This window comes from Cydia pomonella, chromosome 2 (assembly GCF_033807575.1).
Source record: "Cydia pomonella isolate Wapato2018A chromosome 2, ilCydPomo1, whole genome shotgun sequence".
Classification (NCBI taxonomy): domain Eukaryota; kingdom Metazoa; phylum Arthropoda; class Insecta; order Lepidoptera; family Tortricidae; genus Cydia; species Cydia pomonella.
This window is the reverse complement of record NC_084704.1, coordinates 25,138,061-25,153,765: the sequence shown is the minus strand read 5'-3', so window position 1 is coordinate 25,153,765 and position 15,705 is coordinate 25,138,061. Positions and strand designations below refer to the sequence as shown.

The window sequence follows — 15,705 nt, the reverse complement described above, 5'->3', positions numbered from 1 at the left end:
ACAAGTGTCAATACTTTTTTTTAGCTTTTCTTCTCTCTCCAAATAAATTAAAAAAAAAAGTTTTTCTTCTTCTGAACGCAAAGAGCAAAGAGCATAAATATAATCACTCTGAACGCTGAACCGGAACGTTTCTTTTTGTGATTTTGTCATTCAAATCATTCACAATTTGTGTTGTGTACAAAATTGGTGTTTGATTGGTGTGGATTGTGTTAGTTTTCGAGGAAAATGAGGACTTTTCACGAAATTCATTAGCATTTGCCGCAAAATTTTGTAGAACCGACATTGTTATGGTTTACGTCTGATTTGGAAATAACAAGATGTCATCTAGGAACATGAACAGAAATATTTCATAATTGAAGTCAAGTTTGTAGGCCTCCAAGGAGCGACCATGGAAATCCCAGTGCAAATCGCTGTGCGGTTGAAGCCTCCGAGCCTAGTGGACTCCTCGCAATGCATATTCAGCAATCCAGTGACTCAAATCGTGATAACAGAAAGTGGACAAACTTTTCACGTCAACAGGGCTTTGCCAGTGGACTGTACTCAAGCACATCTCTTCAATTCGTTTATGATACCGCAAATAAATTGTTTCCTAGATGGATGTGATACTTCAGTGGTTGTATTCGGGCAGCCTAAGACTGGGAAGACCTATACATTGTTTGGGCCAGGTATGTTTAATATAAATTGGCTGAAAATGGTCCAAATGGGATGAGTCTTAATGAAAGGTTGTATCTTGTATGATCAACATAACCAATGACTGTTATTAGGCAGGTCACGCTATTGTAAGATAAATGTGATATGGTTACTTTGTTTGAATGTGATATTGTCTTAAAACATTAAACTAGCATACATTTCTTTATTTCTTGTATATTTGTTCATCTGCTGATATTGTTATGTTTATGTAATGTTAAAAGCGTATTTGGTGGGGTAACACACACTGGATCATCAAGAGTAGTCAGTGTGTGCATTATCCCTATGTTAGTGGTATCAGTGTATGAGTACAAAAGAAATTATGCTAGGTATTAGGGAGGATCAGCATAATTTAAGTTACTAAGTGAAGCCTAACAAATGTCATGCACAATGAGCTGTAATATTGCATGGAGACAGTGAATTCATCCATAAAATGGTCATGTATTTTTGTGGCTGGGTGTACAAGGTTCAATGCAGCTCCTAAGCTGCCTCATTGCTATTTCTTAACTATAGCTTAAGCTGTCAAACATCTGACATTTGTATGTAAGATTTCTATTTCAATGCAAATTCTATAAACAAATTGCACTACTAGCAGCAGGAAGCTACAGCTTCTAGTAGTTTATTCTTTTGTATTGATTCTATGTCAAAATACAAAAAAAAACACATAAATTCAGATTTAACCCGTGTCCCGGCACCTCATCAATCAATGGGCTTATAGACATAAGTAAAGTATGCCTATTTTGAAAAATTGAAAACTGCCAAAAATTTATACCCTTTATTGATTTTTCTTACATTTTCCAGGTTTTGAATGCATTCATAGTGAGTGTGACCAAGGCATTGTACCCAGGTTCCTAACTGAGATATTTCATAAATTGAATCAAATGCCTGAGAGGGAGTACATTCTACACATAACATGGATGCAAGTTGTGAACAACAATATATTTGATGTGTTGGGAGCTGGATTAGTCAGATGCTGTAATGTTGAAGAAGCATTTCAGTATTTGCAGTTAGGTTGGCGGCAGCGTTGCCAGGGTAACAACCATACAGTCTTTACAGTCAGTATGGAACAAAAATGGGTTGGCACAAATGGAGTCCTCAATCATAGAATGTCAACAGCTAGCTTTTGTGATCTAGCTGCATATCCAGAACCTGGACTTTTTGCTTTAGAAAATGTAATAAAGGAGCTTTTAGCTGGAAATCCACCCAAACAAATAAATTATGATCAATGTATTCTCACTGCTATGCTCCGAGACTCATTTGGGGGTCGTGCATTTACTTGGGTGATAGGCTGTACCAGTACGGAACCTGAAGATTATCAAGATACATTGAAAATACTGAATTTGTGTCTATGCTGCAGAGGAATTAAGAATTTTGTCACAGTCAATTTATTTGCAGATAACAATACACCAATATACAGCGAAAAATCGATGCCACCACCAGCTGATAACAATTTCAATTTGCAATTTGCTACTGCTCAGTGGATCAAATTAGTATCTAATGCAGAAGGACTATTTAATAAAATATTACAATCCAAATCTTTATCAGAAACAGATGTCAACCAAGTGAGTGAGTGGCTGTTCTTGAAAGCTGAATGTGACGAATGTCTCAATACTGATGTGGTAGAAAATAAAGACGTAGGACCACGGCATGGGTTGCCAAGAATTGCAGAAGATACTGAACCCAGTGATGAGCCTAGTGAATCTGATGTAGAGTCTGAATCAGAAGATAGTGACTCTGACACAGTCTTCCAAGACAAACTTGATAAATTCATGGAATATTTTAGAGAAAAGAATGATCAACTATTTGCAGATAGATGTGAGGAATATTTGAACCATGCAGACTCTGATGATATCACAATATCAGAAACTAGTGGTTCACAATCTTTGCCCATTATGACTTCACAGTCAAACTCTGGGCGTAGAAGAACTATTCAACCAGGCGAAAGTTTATCTGGACCAGAACTTGAGTTACTGAGAAAAGTGGCAGCAAAAGCAATCTCACCTGAATCTCAAAGAATTATTATTGAATCTCACAAAAATGATTTAGATCCAGAACCAAAGCTGATTGAGAGAGAGCTTCTTAAAATGATTGACTCTCCAAAGAATGTAGAGTTATGTAAAAAGTATAAAATGACTAAAGAAAAGTATGCACAGAAACAAGTGTTAGCTAGGAAACTATCTAAAGAAATTGGGAATAGCCAATCACAACTCAAAGAATTGATAAATCTTTGCATTGCTAAAGAAAGACTGATAGATGACCTCTCGCGAGCAATGAATCACAATTCACAAAATAAACCTTATGCTGACAAAGTGGCCACAAAAAACCAGTATAACAAAGCCAAGGCAGATTTCGCAGCTACACATTCAAAGTTAGCCATAGACAAGAATAATGTCAAATTATTACATCATTTACAACAATGTAAGTCTATAATAGAAAAATATGAAAAACAACTAGAAGACAGTGAAGAGTCTAGTGCAATAGACCAAGACAATGTAAAAGAGATAAGAAAACATGAAACTAGTCTGAAAACATATAAAAAACAAATAGATCAAATAAAGCGGCAAATAAAAAAGGACGAAAAGCGTAAAAACACATTAGATGTAGAACTAGTTAAGGACAAAATGAAATTGGATGAACTATCTGAAACTTCAGTTGAAGTAAAAGATAAAAAGGTGCATTCATTAAAACACTTTTCACATAGGATATCTCATATAGACAGTATACTTAAAGAAAAGACAAATGATTTGGAGAATTTAGAACTATCAAAAGAAAAGGAATTCATGTTAAGGAAAGAAATTAAAAACTTGAGGAAGACGAGGGAATGTTTGCATGAACAAAGATGTAGTTTAGGTCACAAAAGAAAAATATACAAATCCTTATCAGATTCTGAGGTAAGTAAACCTATATGTGCATCCAAAATTATGTCCTCTGGAGCAATGTAACCAAAATTACACAAAGGCACCACTGCAAGTCTTAAAAAAAATATTTATCTGCCACCTGATGAGATAACTTTGGCCCCCCTTGAACACATTTTTAATATTTTTTTATATGTGTATCTAAATTAGAAACCATTCCTCATCATCAGGGATCGGAAACTCGGGAGCTATTATACCTAAACTTCGGGCTCAGTGCCTACGCCGCGTCGATGTTGACTAGTATGGAGGCGGACTCAATTTAATTTTACTAATAAATTTCCCGGGATTTCCCGGAATACCGAAAATTAGAATAACAGCCATACAAATGTATTAAAGTATTTAAATAGACTATTTTAGTTGTTCCTATGATCAAAATTTTATTAAATTCATGTGTTTCATTTAACTGACAGTACAGTATTAGTTGACATCAAACTAAAGTTGTATTGTTACTTTTAGTAAAAATAATGGTACAAAGGTATGTATCTTCGTTAAATCAGTAAATCAAAACCAAATGTACATACCTATGCAAAAGTAAACAGGTAATCAACCTACCGCGGCACACGTGGTATATTTGTATTTCCGTCATTGTTTAAAAATTTCCGTTAAAAAAAGTTTGTCTTGATATTATGTTATCAATATTATCATCCTAACACAATACCTATAATTAATTAAGCCCTTAAACGGACTACCACGTGTCTTTTTGATACATTCTGTACGTCGTTAAAACGGCTTGTATGTTGACGAAATTCGCTAAAAAAGGCATAACCCAACGACAATTGATACGTATTAACCATTTTCTGATGTTCCATACAATCCCAGGATCCCGGGATTTAAATAATAAAAAATATTATTTTTAAGAAGCCGACTCCGTACTTGCTTAGCTTTTTCCGGAATTTTGCTAGTTGTAGGTATAATAGCTCCCGAGTTTCCGATCCCTGCTCATCATTATTGTCAAATTGTCATATATTTATATATATTGAGCGTTAAGACTCTTGTTGGTGAAGCGATAGCCATATATGTTGGTCTTCTGCCTTCTACTTGACAGCCTGATACGACATCTCCCCTTCTTCCTCTTTGCTTCAACTCTCCCTTCTATGATATTTTTGATAAATTCGTTGTATCTTAAGAGGTGTCCAAGCATCTTTCATCTTCTATTATCTATGGTTCTCAAGGAACTTCTTTTTTCTCCTACTGTACATAAAACTTACTATCCATTCCCACTTAAGGATATTTTGTGTTCTAGGAGCGCAAGTTGCTTGAATGTGAAGAGGCTATAGAAGCAATAGACACCGCCATAGAGTACAAGAACAACTTGATATGCGGTCGATCGCCGTCCGCCTCTCTATCGGATTGTGCTGACAATCGGGACTCCAAGAGTCGGGGCGAGCAGATGCTGATGGCGAGGCTCGACAAACTGTCACATGATGAAATGAAGACCCTTCTTTATAGATATTTCCAAAAGGTACGTTTCGATTTCCAATAATGGAAATGTATGCCTTTCTTCTCCGAGTTCTCCAAATGATATGTATGATGTATGAACGTAGTTAAATTGTTATGTCCCCCCTGCGCCGGCGCAAGTGCTCGATCAGAGTAGAACGAGATTGAGTTTTGGCGCCCTTAGTTAAACTTTTTTACCCAAATTGCAGTTTAATAATAAAAACCAGGCCAAGAGCATAGTGGGCCATGCTCAGTATTAGGTTCCGTAGTTAACCATCCGTCATGTCCCTGTCACGTCACAATATTAGGTTGCCCTCAATGGGGGCTGTCAGTTGATATAATGGAGGTACATACCAAATAAAAGGGAGTACCATCACAGCATTTGCACGTCTTTTGTCGAAAACTCAAAAATGGTCCAGCTTCGAAAACTCCAAAGCTTCCGACCTCGGCGCGTTCCCATGCAAAGCCGAAGGCCAGAGTTGTGAAAGCAGAGCTTGTTATCGAAATAAAGGCCAAATGTACGCGAAGTTGAAGGCTTTCCTGCAGGGCGCGTTCAGCTTCAGAAGAGCTGAGCTCGCACCAGAACAAATGGCTGTGTGTAAAAAATCAAGGCCAAAAACCAAGCTCTGCATAGAGCTGATGCCCCGCAGCATCGGATCCGAGCTTCCGTTCGACGATTGGCACGTTGTCTAAGCACCCAGAGCTTGGAATTAAATGGATATGATTTCAGCTCTTATGCTGTTCAGTTTTTCGCATCGCTTGGAAGCGGAACTTGCTGGCATATGTACTTCGGGTGTTCAGCCTTCACAGGGCGCCGTACCTGACCGTCAGACATTTTATTTCGCCATCAATTTATTTTTATAACAAAGAATTAGACGGTTCGGCAGTATCTCGACCTTCAGCCTCGGGATTCGCACTTCGGTATTTTGGCACTACGTGGAACGCGCCCTTCGGTTCCCTAGGGCTTCGAAGCTCACTCATCATCACGCTTGCGCTTCTTTGGCTCATACACAATCTTACCTCGCTCAGACTCTGCGCCTTCGGCTTTATGTGGAACTCAGCAGCTTTTATTTTTTGCGTAATAGCCTAAAAAATGCCTTCAGGTCTTTGCCCCGTCGGATGGACACTTAGCATTTATGTAGGTTTTGAACTTTATTTGCCTGCAACTCGGCCTTCGCTCTTGCACAACGAGGTCAATGTGGTTCGTCGAGGTCTAGAATCTCCTCTTCATGGCGCCCCAGCAAACATGCACACACAACTTATGCATGTTGTACATGGTGGCGTTGTGGTTTGTGGTGAAACTTTCCAGTTCATCTGTGACACAACTAACCATTGTCGTATCCGAACTCTTTTCTCCTGCAGGTCGGTTCTGCTAGCACCGTGTTCTATACGTATTTTCTTGAGCTGAAATCACTCCCGCCCCACTATTTCGCGCGTATTTGCGCGCCTGCGTCAATTAATTTTTTTTTCCTAGATTTTTTTTATAAGTATTTGTAATTTTGGCGCCCTCCTACCATTTGGCGCCTTGAGCGGCCGCTCCACTCGCTCTAGTCGTACCCTAGATCCGGCCGTGTCCCCCTCGTTCGAATTGCTGACTCTATGTAACTCATCTCGCGCACTTTTCCATCTCGCAGCACCCCCTTAAGGGCGACAGATGCAGTTATCAAACCTTAGGTTGGTAACAAGAACAAATAAATACATAAAATACAGGTGTTTAACTTATTCACTTCCGGCGTATTCACTAGCCGCTTTTCGCTACAAAGCAGATAAACCATACGCAATCGGCTATGCTGCGGCTGTCGGCATTAAATGCGTTAATGAAAGGCCAACGTAATGAGTTAAAATTTAAAAATAAACATGTAAATAAACTATTAGACATTCAAAACTTTTTTAGATGTAGAAATTGTTAGCCTTGACACCAGCGGGCAGCAGGGCGGCGAGCGGTCGCTCAAGGCCATCTATTCGTTAGATCGAGTTGTATAATGATACAGGTGTTCCAGCATGCGTATCATGTTGCAGGTGGTGGACCTGCGCAGCGCGTGCGCGGCGCTGGAGGCGGGCGCGGCGGCGGCGGCCGAGGACGCGGCGGCGTGGCGCGCGCGCGCCGCCGCCGCCTGGCGCCTCGCGCAGCGCGCGCGCCACCACGCGCAGGCCAGGTACTAGGCAGACGCCGACCCCATTGGATACCATTAACGTATGGCGGACAGCGTCGGCGTCGAGTGTACATACTACGATGCTAGAAATTACTAGGGGCGTGCGTTTCGTGGCCGAGGCGGTTTTTATTGATTATGAACTGATCGACGTTTGACCCCAGGTTCTATGGTAAACAACGACCTTAGGTTTAGATTATGAGATTTTATTAGGGTGGTCTTAAGTGTTGCGGAAGAGTACTTCGGCGTTCCTGGGACCTCGCCCTATAGCACTGAGGCGGCAACAGGGGGTTTTAGTGGGTAAACCATGGGTCTAATCCGCTTACAGGGAGTCCTACATAACTATCCCAGGCCCGTCCCCGCGCCTGGGTGGTCTGTATAACGCATTTCCCCTCTTAAAATAAAAGGGTGGTCTTTAGTAATTCATAAGCAGTTTTGATTAATATATTATATTTGTATAATTATTTTGTTGATTGTATGACGTAGTGACAGAATAAAAAATATAACCTTGAATTGATTGCTGGATTCCTATTAAACAAAACAAGGTCTTCCATTTAAAATTAATCATTTTCTAGCAATTGATTTCTTTTCAAGGCGACTTGACAATTATGTAGGTACCCTTTGAATGCCATGCTTGTCATGCAGCGCTTCGTCGTGAACCTTGTCGGAATGCACGGAGGTTGATATTGGGCTGTAGCCGCGCGCGTCAGTCGACGTCTGTAGCGGTCAAAGAGTTAATAATAAACTAATAAACTTGAAAAGTAGAAAAATATCTATTGTTTTTGTACGTGAAATGAAGTAACAAGCCCTTATCGTAAACCTTCACCTTCTTCCAGACAATACCAATCGGTGCACCGATTCCTAGAGGGTGGCAACCCCGAGCGAGCGCTGTCCCTGGGCATGACGACAGACACCGACACGTCAGACGACGCCATGCGTCTAGTCGACCGGATGAAGCAGCTGGCAAGGTGTCCGCCGGTGAGTATTGAACTTGTTTTGATAACATGTAGTAAAAATACCATGCTCAGATCATAGAAGGTAGGAAGATATCTCATCGCGAGTCATCGTAAAATGCCCACGTCCCAATTTATGTCGCAATTTAGCTGTCATAGATAAATGTGCGCATGAATTCCCTGAAAACGCCGACTTGTAGCGTTGTTTCTTGTAAAAATAGGAGTGAATCGAAAAGCTATAAGGATCGTGGAGTAACATTTTTATATTTTTTACGTATTTTTAAATAAAACCAAATATTTCAACAAATAAATCCAGTGACATAAGTCGGCCCACGTTGTCAAACAAATGCGTAGCAATTTGAATATGCATCCTACATTGACGGCTTAGGACAAAAAACAATTTGTAGCTTTCTAAGCGACGGCGCAATGCATCAAACCTCTAACGATATTAACAGCTGCATAATTGTTTCTTGGTATGTACGACCGCGCGGCCTAGAGTAGCGCCCCACTATGGGCTGAAATTCGTCTTTCATTGATATAGAAACCAAAGTTTTTATTTTCATTTTTTTTATTGAAATGTTTTTTCTCAGTATTGTTATGGTTACTGTTGAATTTGGGACAATTTTCGAATAAACTGTATGGAGCAGGAACAAAATAATATTTAAGAAAAAAAAAAAACCGATTTCTATGAGGGAGACCGGTGAAAAAACGATTATTGTTGATTTTTGGATTTCATACAATGCAATTAAAAAGACAGCGTCCTACGCCTAATTCTGTAGAAAAGGAGGTAACATGTTTTTTAGGGTTCCGTAGCCAAATGGCAAAAAACGGAACCCTTATAGATTCGTCATGTCCGTCTGTCTGTCCGTTTATTTGTCACTGCACCCACCTTAACACATTTCAGATTTGCCTTATGGTTGACTGGTAAGATACCCGCAATAAGGTATTCGATTGTATTTAAGATAAATTATTTCACACCATGCATAAAATAAAGCACCAGATAATTATTAAAAAAATTAAATAAGATGGAAATATAAAAATGTGCCTTGAAAACCTGCTTGACAAACAAGCAAAGAGAACAAATTGCCAAACGTGAACTATGCATCGTTGAAGAGTTCCGTTCTGTTCATCATCAGCAGTTCCACTTCATCAAATGTCACTTTTTAAAATGTAAATGCTTGATTTGTTAAAGAAAATACAAAAATCACTATATGCATGCCTTTCACATTTGAAGAGTTTCCTCTATTACTCATGGACCCCATCGTCAGAACTCGAACTTGACAAAAATTTGTCTTGAAAATCTAATTTACTTAACAAACACAGCGAAGAGGACAAATCGCCAAATGTGTACTATGCGTCGTTGAAGAGTTCCATTCTGATCATCATCAGCAGTTCCACTTCCTCAAATGTCACTTTTGTAAATGTAAATGCTTGATTTGTTAAATCAATACAAAAATCACTATATGCATGCCTTTCACATTTGAAGATTTCCCTCTATTTCTCATGGACTCCATCGTCAGAACTCGAACTTGACAAAAAATCTCTAGCGTCGCCGATGTATGCGCACGCCGCGCGGTTTGGCCAATCACAGCGCGTCTGTCCATAGCCTCAGTAAAGTGGTGGGGGAAGTTTGGAGACAGCGAGATGCATAGGAATTATGCTACGTGTATGGTCCGGAATGTGAGGTCCGCGGGTGTGGCCGGTGGCCCGTCAAGTCTGGTGAGATTTGACGGTCACAACGATGTTTAAGAATCGTATTGACGCGGTTTATAGAAACAATTCTTAAAATTCATTAAGCGAAAAGATTTATTTTCTAATATAGTACGGTCGCCAAATCTCAAAAGCCCTCTAGAAACACGATTTAATTGACTCTGCTCGGCCTTACCCACAACCGGTATCAATGTGTTCGGACAGTTCTCCTGATCACCGTACATGCGGTAGTAAAGCGGAAAAATGGTGGAGGGGATAGTAATGACGTCACAAAGATGGCGGCCGGACCTATTCTTTTTGGCGGTGTATCTCGAAAACCACTTAACCGATTTTAATCATCGAGGTGTCAAATAATAGCTTATATTATGGAGATTATTTCCTTTTCTACAAACATTTACGTGAAACCTATAGGAAAAAAAATAATCACAAAAAACAGTTTTTTTATAAAAAAAATTATTTTATTTTGTAAAAATCTCCGTAAATATTAGCATTTCGCAAATTTTGTTTAATATAAAACATATTGCTTCATTATCAAGGAATATAATGAGCCTTAAAACATACAGATCGAGTAATAAACAATGAAGCTACACTCATTTATTTGCGCATGGGTAACGATAACTGGCTTTTACCGGTCGAAACTGTGGTGACTGTTACGGTACGTATTGAATGGAATTTATAGAGTATCGGTTTTAATTACTGAAATTATAATGACAATTATAAAAACCAGACACAATAATGTTACCTTACTTCGACGTTTAGTCTCTTTTTTCGTCTTAATCATAGGTAGGTACATATTTCTTTTTACTTAAAAATTTTATACAGGGTGAACTTTTAACCACCAGTCATACTCTGCGCAGCGACTTTATAGGTCATACTGAACAACTTTTACTATTAGTAGTCCCCAAGCCGCTCCGAAGCCAGATTTAATTGACTCAGCTCGGCCTTACCCACAACCGGTATCAATGTGTTCGGGCGTTTCTCCTGATCACCGTACATGCGGTAGTAAAGCGGAAAAATGGTGGGAGGGGATAGTAATGACGTCACAAAGATGGCGTCCGGACCTATTCTTTTTGGCGGTGTATCTCGAAAACCACTTAACCGATTGTATTCATCGAGGTGTCAACTAATAGCTTATACTATGGAGATTATTTCCTTTTTACAAACATTTACGTGAAACCTATAGGAAAATAATAATCACAAAAAAACATTTTTTTTTATACATTTGGTTGGTAGGTTTGTCTTATGTTTTAAAGCAGTAAAATCTTTCAAGTCGAAACACAGTATAAATATACATTTTGTTGTCTAATCTAAAAGTATGATGTTCATTGTTTAAGACTGATTAGTGATTACTGATTACTGAATTAAATAACATGCTATTTGTTATTTTTGTTTTATTTTTTAAATCAGGTATTAATTTATTCACTATGTATCACTATACAGGCAAAATGTGTATCATAGTTGGTCTGTAAGTACTTACTACTTGTGTCGAATATAGGTATAAGATGAAATTTTAACCACCAGCCATACTCTGCGCAGTGACTTTACAGGTCATACTGAACAACTTTTATTATGGGACCAATGCCGAATCACGCAAGAAAATTTGGATCTGGAATGACACCCACTGGCTGTGCCCTACCACACAAAGCGAGATGACATTCACAATGCCCATACCTCTCTTTTGGACGTAGTTTAAGGACGTACCCGGGTCCAAGACGCATGCTCGCCACACCGCTGCTTAAAATAAGCTGACGCACCGTAAATTGAACTGCGTAAAAATCGCAAAAAATATTACACGGAGATCTTATGGCAGACACCGTACCGGTGACGTAAAAGACGCAACTGTTTTGCGAACAAAAAAGATTCGCGTGAAGCACGTCACTGCGATTCCGTACCGTCACCGTTTTTTAAACAGCGGTGTGGGGAGCATGCGTCAAAAACGGTACGCATACGACGCGTCACTGCGATTCCGTATCGTGACCGTTTTTTAAGCTGCGGTCTGGTCGCACCTTGTATTGTATTGTATTGTATTGTATTCGGGCGATTTTTCCGCAACTCGACGACTTGCGCCTATTTTGCGTGATATGTTGGGGGTGGGCTAGTCCTGCCAGCCCAGCTCCTCGAGGAATCCTATCAAACCTTTGATGTTGAGTAGGACCTCGGGGAGGTCTCTCGGAGATCCGAGATGTTTAGCCCTGTATGGAGTCACTCCGCTGCATTCCAGCACCACGTGAGAGGCTGTTTCTTCTGTCTCCATGCAACCTCGGCACAGGGGACTGTCTGTGACACCTGTTGTGAAAAGATGTTTGTTAAATAGTCCATGACCTGTTATGACACTGGTTACCATACTCAGTCGGACCTTCCCTAGTTGCAGGAGCGCCCTTGTGAGTTTTCCGTTGATGCCAGGCATGGCTTCTTTTGCCTGTCTGCATCCAGTCTGGTTCAGCCAGTGTTCTGTGTGTAGTTTCCCTGTACGTGCCAGCAGCATTGAGCGTACCTTGCTAAATGGTATCGGAAGAATCGGTTCCGGACCAATCGCCCCCGCATTCGATCCTTGCCTGGCAAGCTCGTCCGCAGCATCGTTACCTCGGGATCCACTGTGTCCCTTGATCCATTGTAGGGTGATCTTGTTATTATGACATACCTCCATTAGTCGTTCGTGGCATTCGTGTATAAGTTTGGATGTAACTATATGGCTATTTAGAGCCATTAAGACTGCTCTACTGTCGGAGAGTATGCGGATGGAGGATCCTACTACCTTCCTTGCAGTGATGGCAGCCGCCGCGTTTATGATGCCCATGCACTCAGCTTGGAATACCGAGTTATGGGCTCCTAGCGGAGTGGTGATCGACATGTTCAGGTCTTCTGAGAAGATTCCAGAGCCCGATCCGCTGTCTGTTTTGGACCCATCAGTGAAGATTCTCAGCTCCCGGGGATTGAGTCCTTCATGATTGTCGTCCTCATATAACTGTATTTTGTACCTTTTATCGAAGATAGCTTGTTTGTGAATCCGGTCCGTGCCTGACCTAAGCACTGGAAATTCGTCATACACCTTTTCCAGGCATTTTGTGTGAAGAGCTCCTGTGATGTTAGACCATATCTTGAGGGTTCGCAACCTTACCGCTGAGAGACTGGCCTCTTGCTGTATGTGTAGGTGCAGCGGTGGAAGGTTTAGCATGACCTCCATGGCTGCAGTCGGGGTAGACCTCGTGCAGCCAGTGGTGGCCGCGCATGCGAGCCTTTGAAGTCTTTGTAGTTTGTCTCGTACGTTGCCTAGGTTTGTTCTTGGCCACCAAACCAGAGCACCGTAACAGAGTAAGGGGCGGATTATCGTCTTATAGAGCCAGAGGGTAATTTTCGGGTTGAGTCCCCACCTCTTACCAATCATCCTTCTGCACTGCCAGAAGACAACTCCCGCCTTGTCTATCCGTTTGTTGATGTGGTTGTTCCAATTGAGTTTATTGTCGAGAGTTAGTCCTAAGTACTTAACTTCATCGGACAGCTGTAGCTCAGTTTGGAAAAGTGTTGGTCTGGTAAAGTTGGTCGCACCTTTATATGGGACAGTCAAAAATTTTTTCGCGATTTCGGAATTGGTCCCATAGTAAAAGTTGTTAAGTATGACCTATAAAGTCGCTGCGCAGAGTATGACTGGTGGTTAAAAGTTCACCCTGTATAAAATTTTTAAGTAAAAAGAAATATGTACCTATCTATGATTAAGACGAAAAAAGAGACTAATCGTCGAAGTAAGGTAACATTATTGTGTCTGGTTTTTATAATTTTAATTATAATTTCAGTAATTAAAACCGATACTCTATAAATTCCATTCAATACGTATCGTAACAGTCACCACAGTTTCGACCGGTAAAAGCCAGTTATCGTTACCCATGCGCAAATAAATGAGTGTAGCTTCATTGTTTATTACTCGATCTGTATGTTTTAAGGCTCATTATATTCCTTGATAATGAAGCAATATGTTTTATATTAAACAAAATTTGCGGAGATTTTTACAAAATAAAATAATTTTTTTTTATAAAAAAACTGTTTTTTGTGATTATTTTTTTTCCTATAGGTTTCACGTAAATGTTTGTAGAAAAGGAAATAATCTCCATAATATAAGCTATTATTTGACACCTCAATGATTAAAATCGGTTAAGTGGTTTTCGAGATACACCGCCAAAAAGAATAGGTCCGGCCGCCATCTTTGTGACGTCATTCCTATCCCCTCCACCATTTTTCCGCTTTACTACCGCATGTACGGTGATCAGGAGAACTGTCCGAACACATTGATACCGGTTGTGGGTAAGGCCGAGCTGAGTCAATTAAATCTGGCCTCGGAGCGGCTTGGCGACCGTACATATGGCGTGTCCACCCAGTGGCATTTAGTTATTTGTTTTACAAGGGGGCAAAGTTGTTGTTTAACCACTCGTGCGAATATTGATACCCGAGCAAGCGAAAGATTCCAAAATTGAACCACGAGCGTAGCAAGTGGTTCGAGAAGTGGAATCTTGAGCGTTGCGACGGTTGCAATGCACGAGGGTTAAACAAACTTTGCCTCCGAGTGAAACACAAAAAAATTCACCACACCAACACGAGGAAACTACTAACTATGAAATACCAAAAAATTCAAATGAAATCAAATCCAATTGAACGTAATAAAAAAATAATCATTCAAAATCATCATTTTAAAAGTCAATTCTAGTAGCTAACATAAGGAAACAACTCAAAATTTGCATCTGATTACTTTGCCCCACATGTTGATAAAATGCAACTTTCTCATTAGTTTTTGAACAATCAAGAAGGCCTTTACCAGTTGGTGTGGTGAAAAAAACTTAATTGCGTGCCTTAATTTACATATGATAATGAATGTGTTGCAGGCCCCCGTGATCCCCAGCCAGAACCTGCGGCAGCTCATGCCGGCCACGGCGGCGCCCGCGGCGCGCGTCACCAAGGAGAGGAACAAGCTCGTCATCGTGCAGCACAAGAAACACTGATATTTACACTTCGCTTTATTTCGCCCTTTACACATATTTATCATAATCGCTTTTTACATAATATTACAATACATTTATCTATGATTTTATACATCTCTGTTTAAAACATTTTACTAGTAACTAATATTAAAATTAGTGTAAATTCGAAAATATTTCCTATTCTATTGTAAAAATAATGTAAGTGCTATAATTTTCTAAAGATTCGTGTTGTGATCCATTGTGACACCGATTATAAACAAGCATTAAAAGCATATTACAAAATACAACGTGATACATTGCAATCGAATAAATAAATAAATTACAAATTTTCAATACTATTTAAAAACTCGTTATTTTGGATTAAAGGTTGGAAAATAATCGCAGGCTCGTTCTCGTAGCTAATAAAAACATTAGCGGACATGTCACGGAGCACAACACTAAGATTCACTCCTTTGTTTTATTACTGACTTAAAGGTAACATCACATATAGTTCCGACTAATTCGTATTCTTAATGAACTTTGTTCTATGGAATTAAGAAATACTAAATGCTTATATTTATTTAGGTATACTATTACTATTGGAAACGAGAGTTGTAAAAGTATTACTCCAAAGAAAAACTGGCACGCAAAAAAGGTATAAAGTCGGCGAGTATTTACTTAACTATTAAACAGGTACTATTTATACCAGCTATTTGAAGCCAAATGAAGGGTGATACTGTGAAATCTCTCAACTTGTTAATTATTTCGTCTAATGGCGTTATTAATAAAGACGCTACAAGCCTCATTTATCTGTCAATTGTTTGTCTTAATTATGTTATTTGTAAGAAAGGGATAAAACAAAATGGAGGCTTGTAAAGTTTTATGAATAACAGAGTAAATATATACG

General features: G+C 39.6%; 1 protein-coding gene across 1 annotated transcript; it reads left to right on the top strand.

Moving 5' to 3' along the window:
- Nucleotides 1-109: 109 nt before the first annotated feature.
- Nucleotides 110-15,152, top strand: LOC133534709 (kinesin-like protein costa). The gene is made up of 6 exons (XM_061873946.1): nucleotides 110-665; nucleotides 1,489-3,578; nucleotides 4,846-5,064; nucleotides 7,059-7,195; nucleotides 8,026-8,167; nucleotides 14,724-15,152. The coding sequence occupies exons 1-6, from the start codon at nucleotides 389-391 to the stop codon at nucleotides 14,838-14,840; spliced, it is 2,982 nt and encodes a 993-aa protein (XP_061729930.1). The 5' UTR covers nucleotides 110-388; the 3' UTR covers nucleotides 14,841-15,152.
- Nucleotides 15,153-15,705: the final 553 nt, after the last annotated feature.

What these genes read in the sequence shown, in the direction of transcription:
- LOC133534709 (XM_061873946.1), top strand. Translation starts at nt 389, where the DNA reads ATGGAAATCCCAGTGCAAATCGCTGTGCGGTTGAAGCCTCCGAGCCTA. An exon ending in AATCCTTATCAGATTCTGAG is followed by an intron (nt 3,579 to 4,845) that starts GTAAGTAAACCT and finishes TTTGTGTTCTAG; the next exon opens with GAGCGCAAGTTGCTTGAATG. An exon ending in CGCCACCACGCGCAGGCCAG is followed by an intron (nt 7,196 to 8,025) that starts GTACTAGGCAGA and finishes ACCTTCTTCCAG; the next exon opens with ACAATACCAATCGGTGCACC.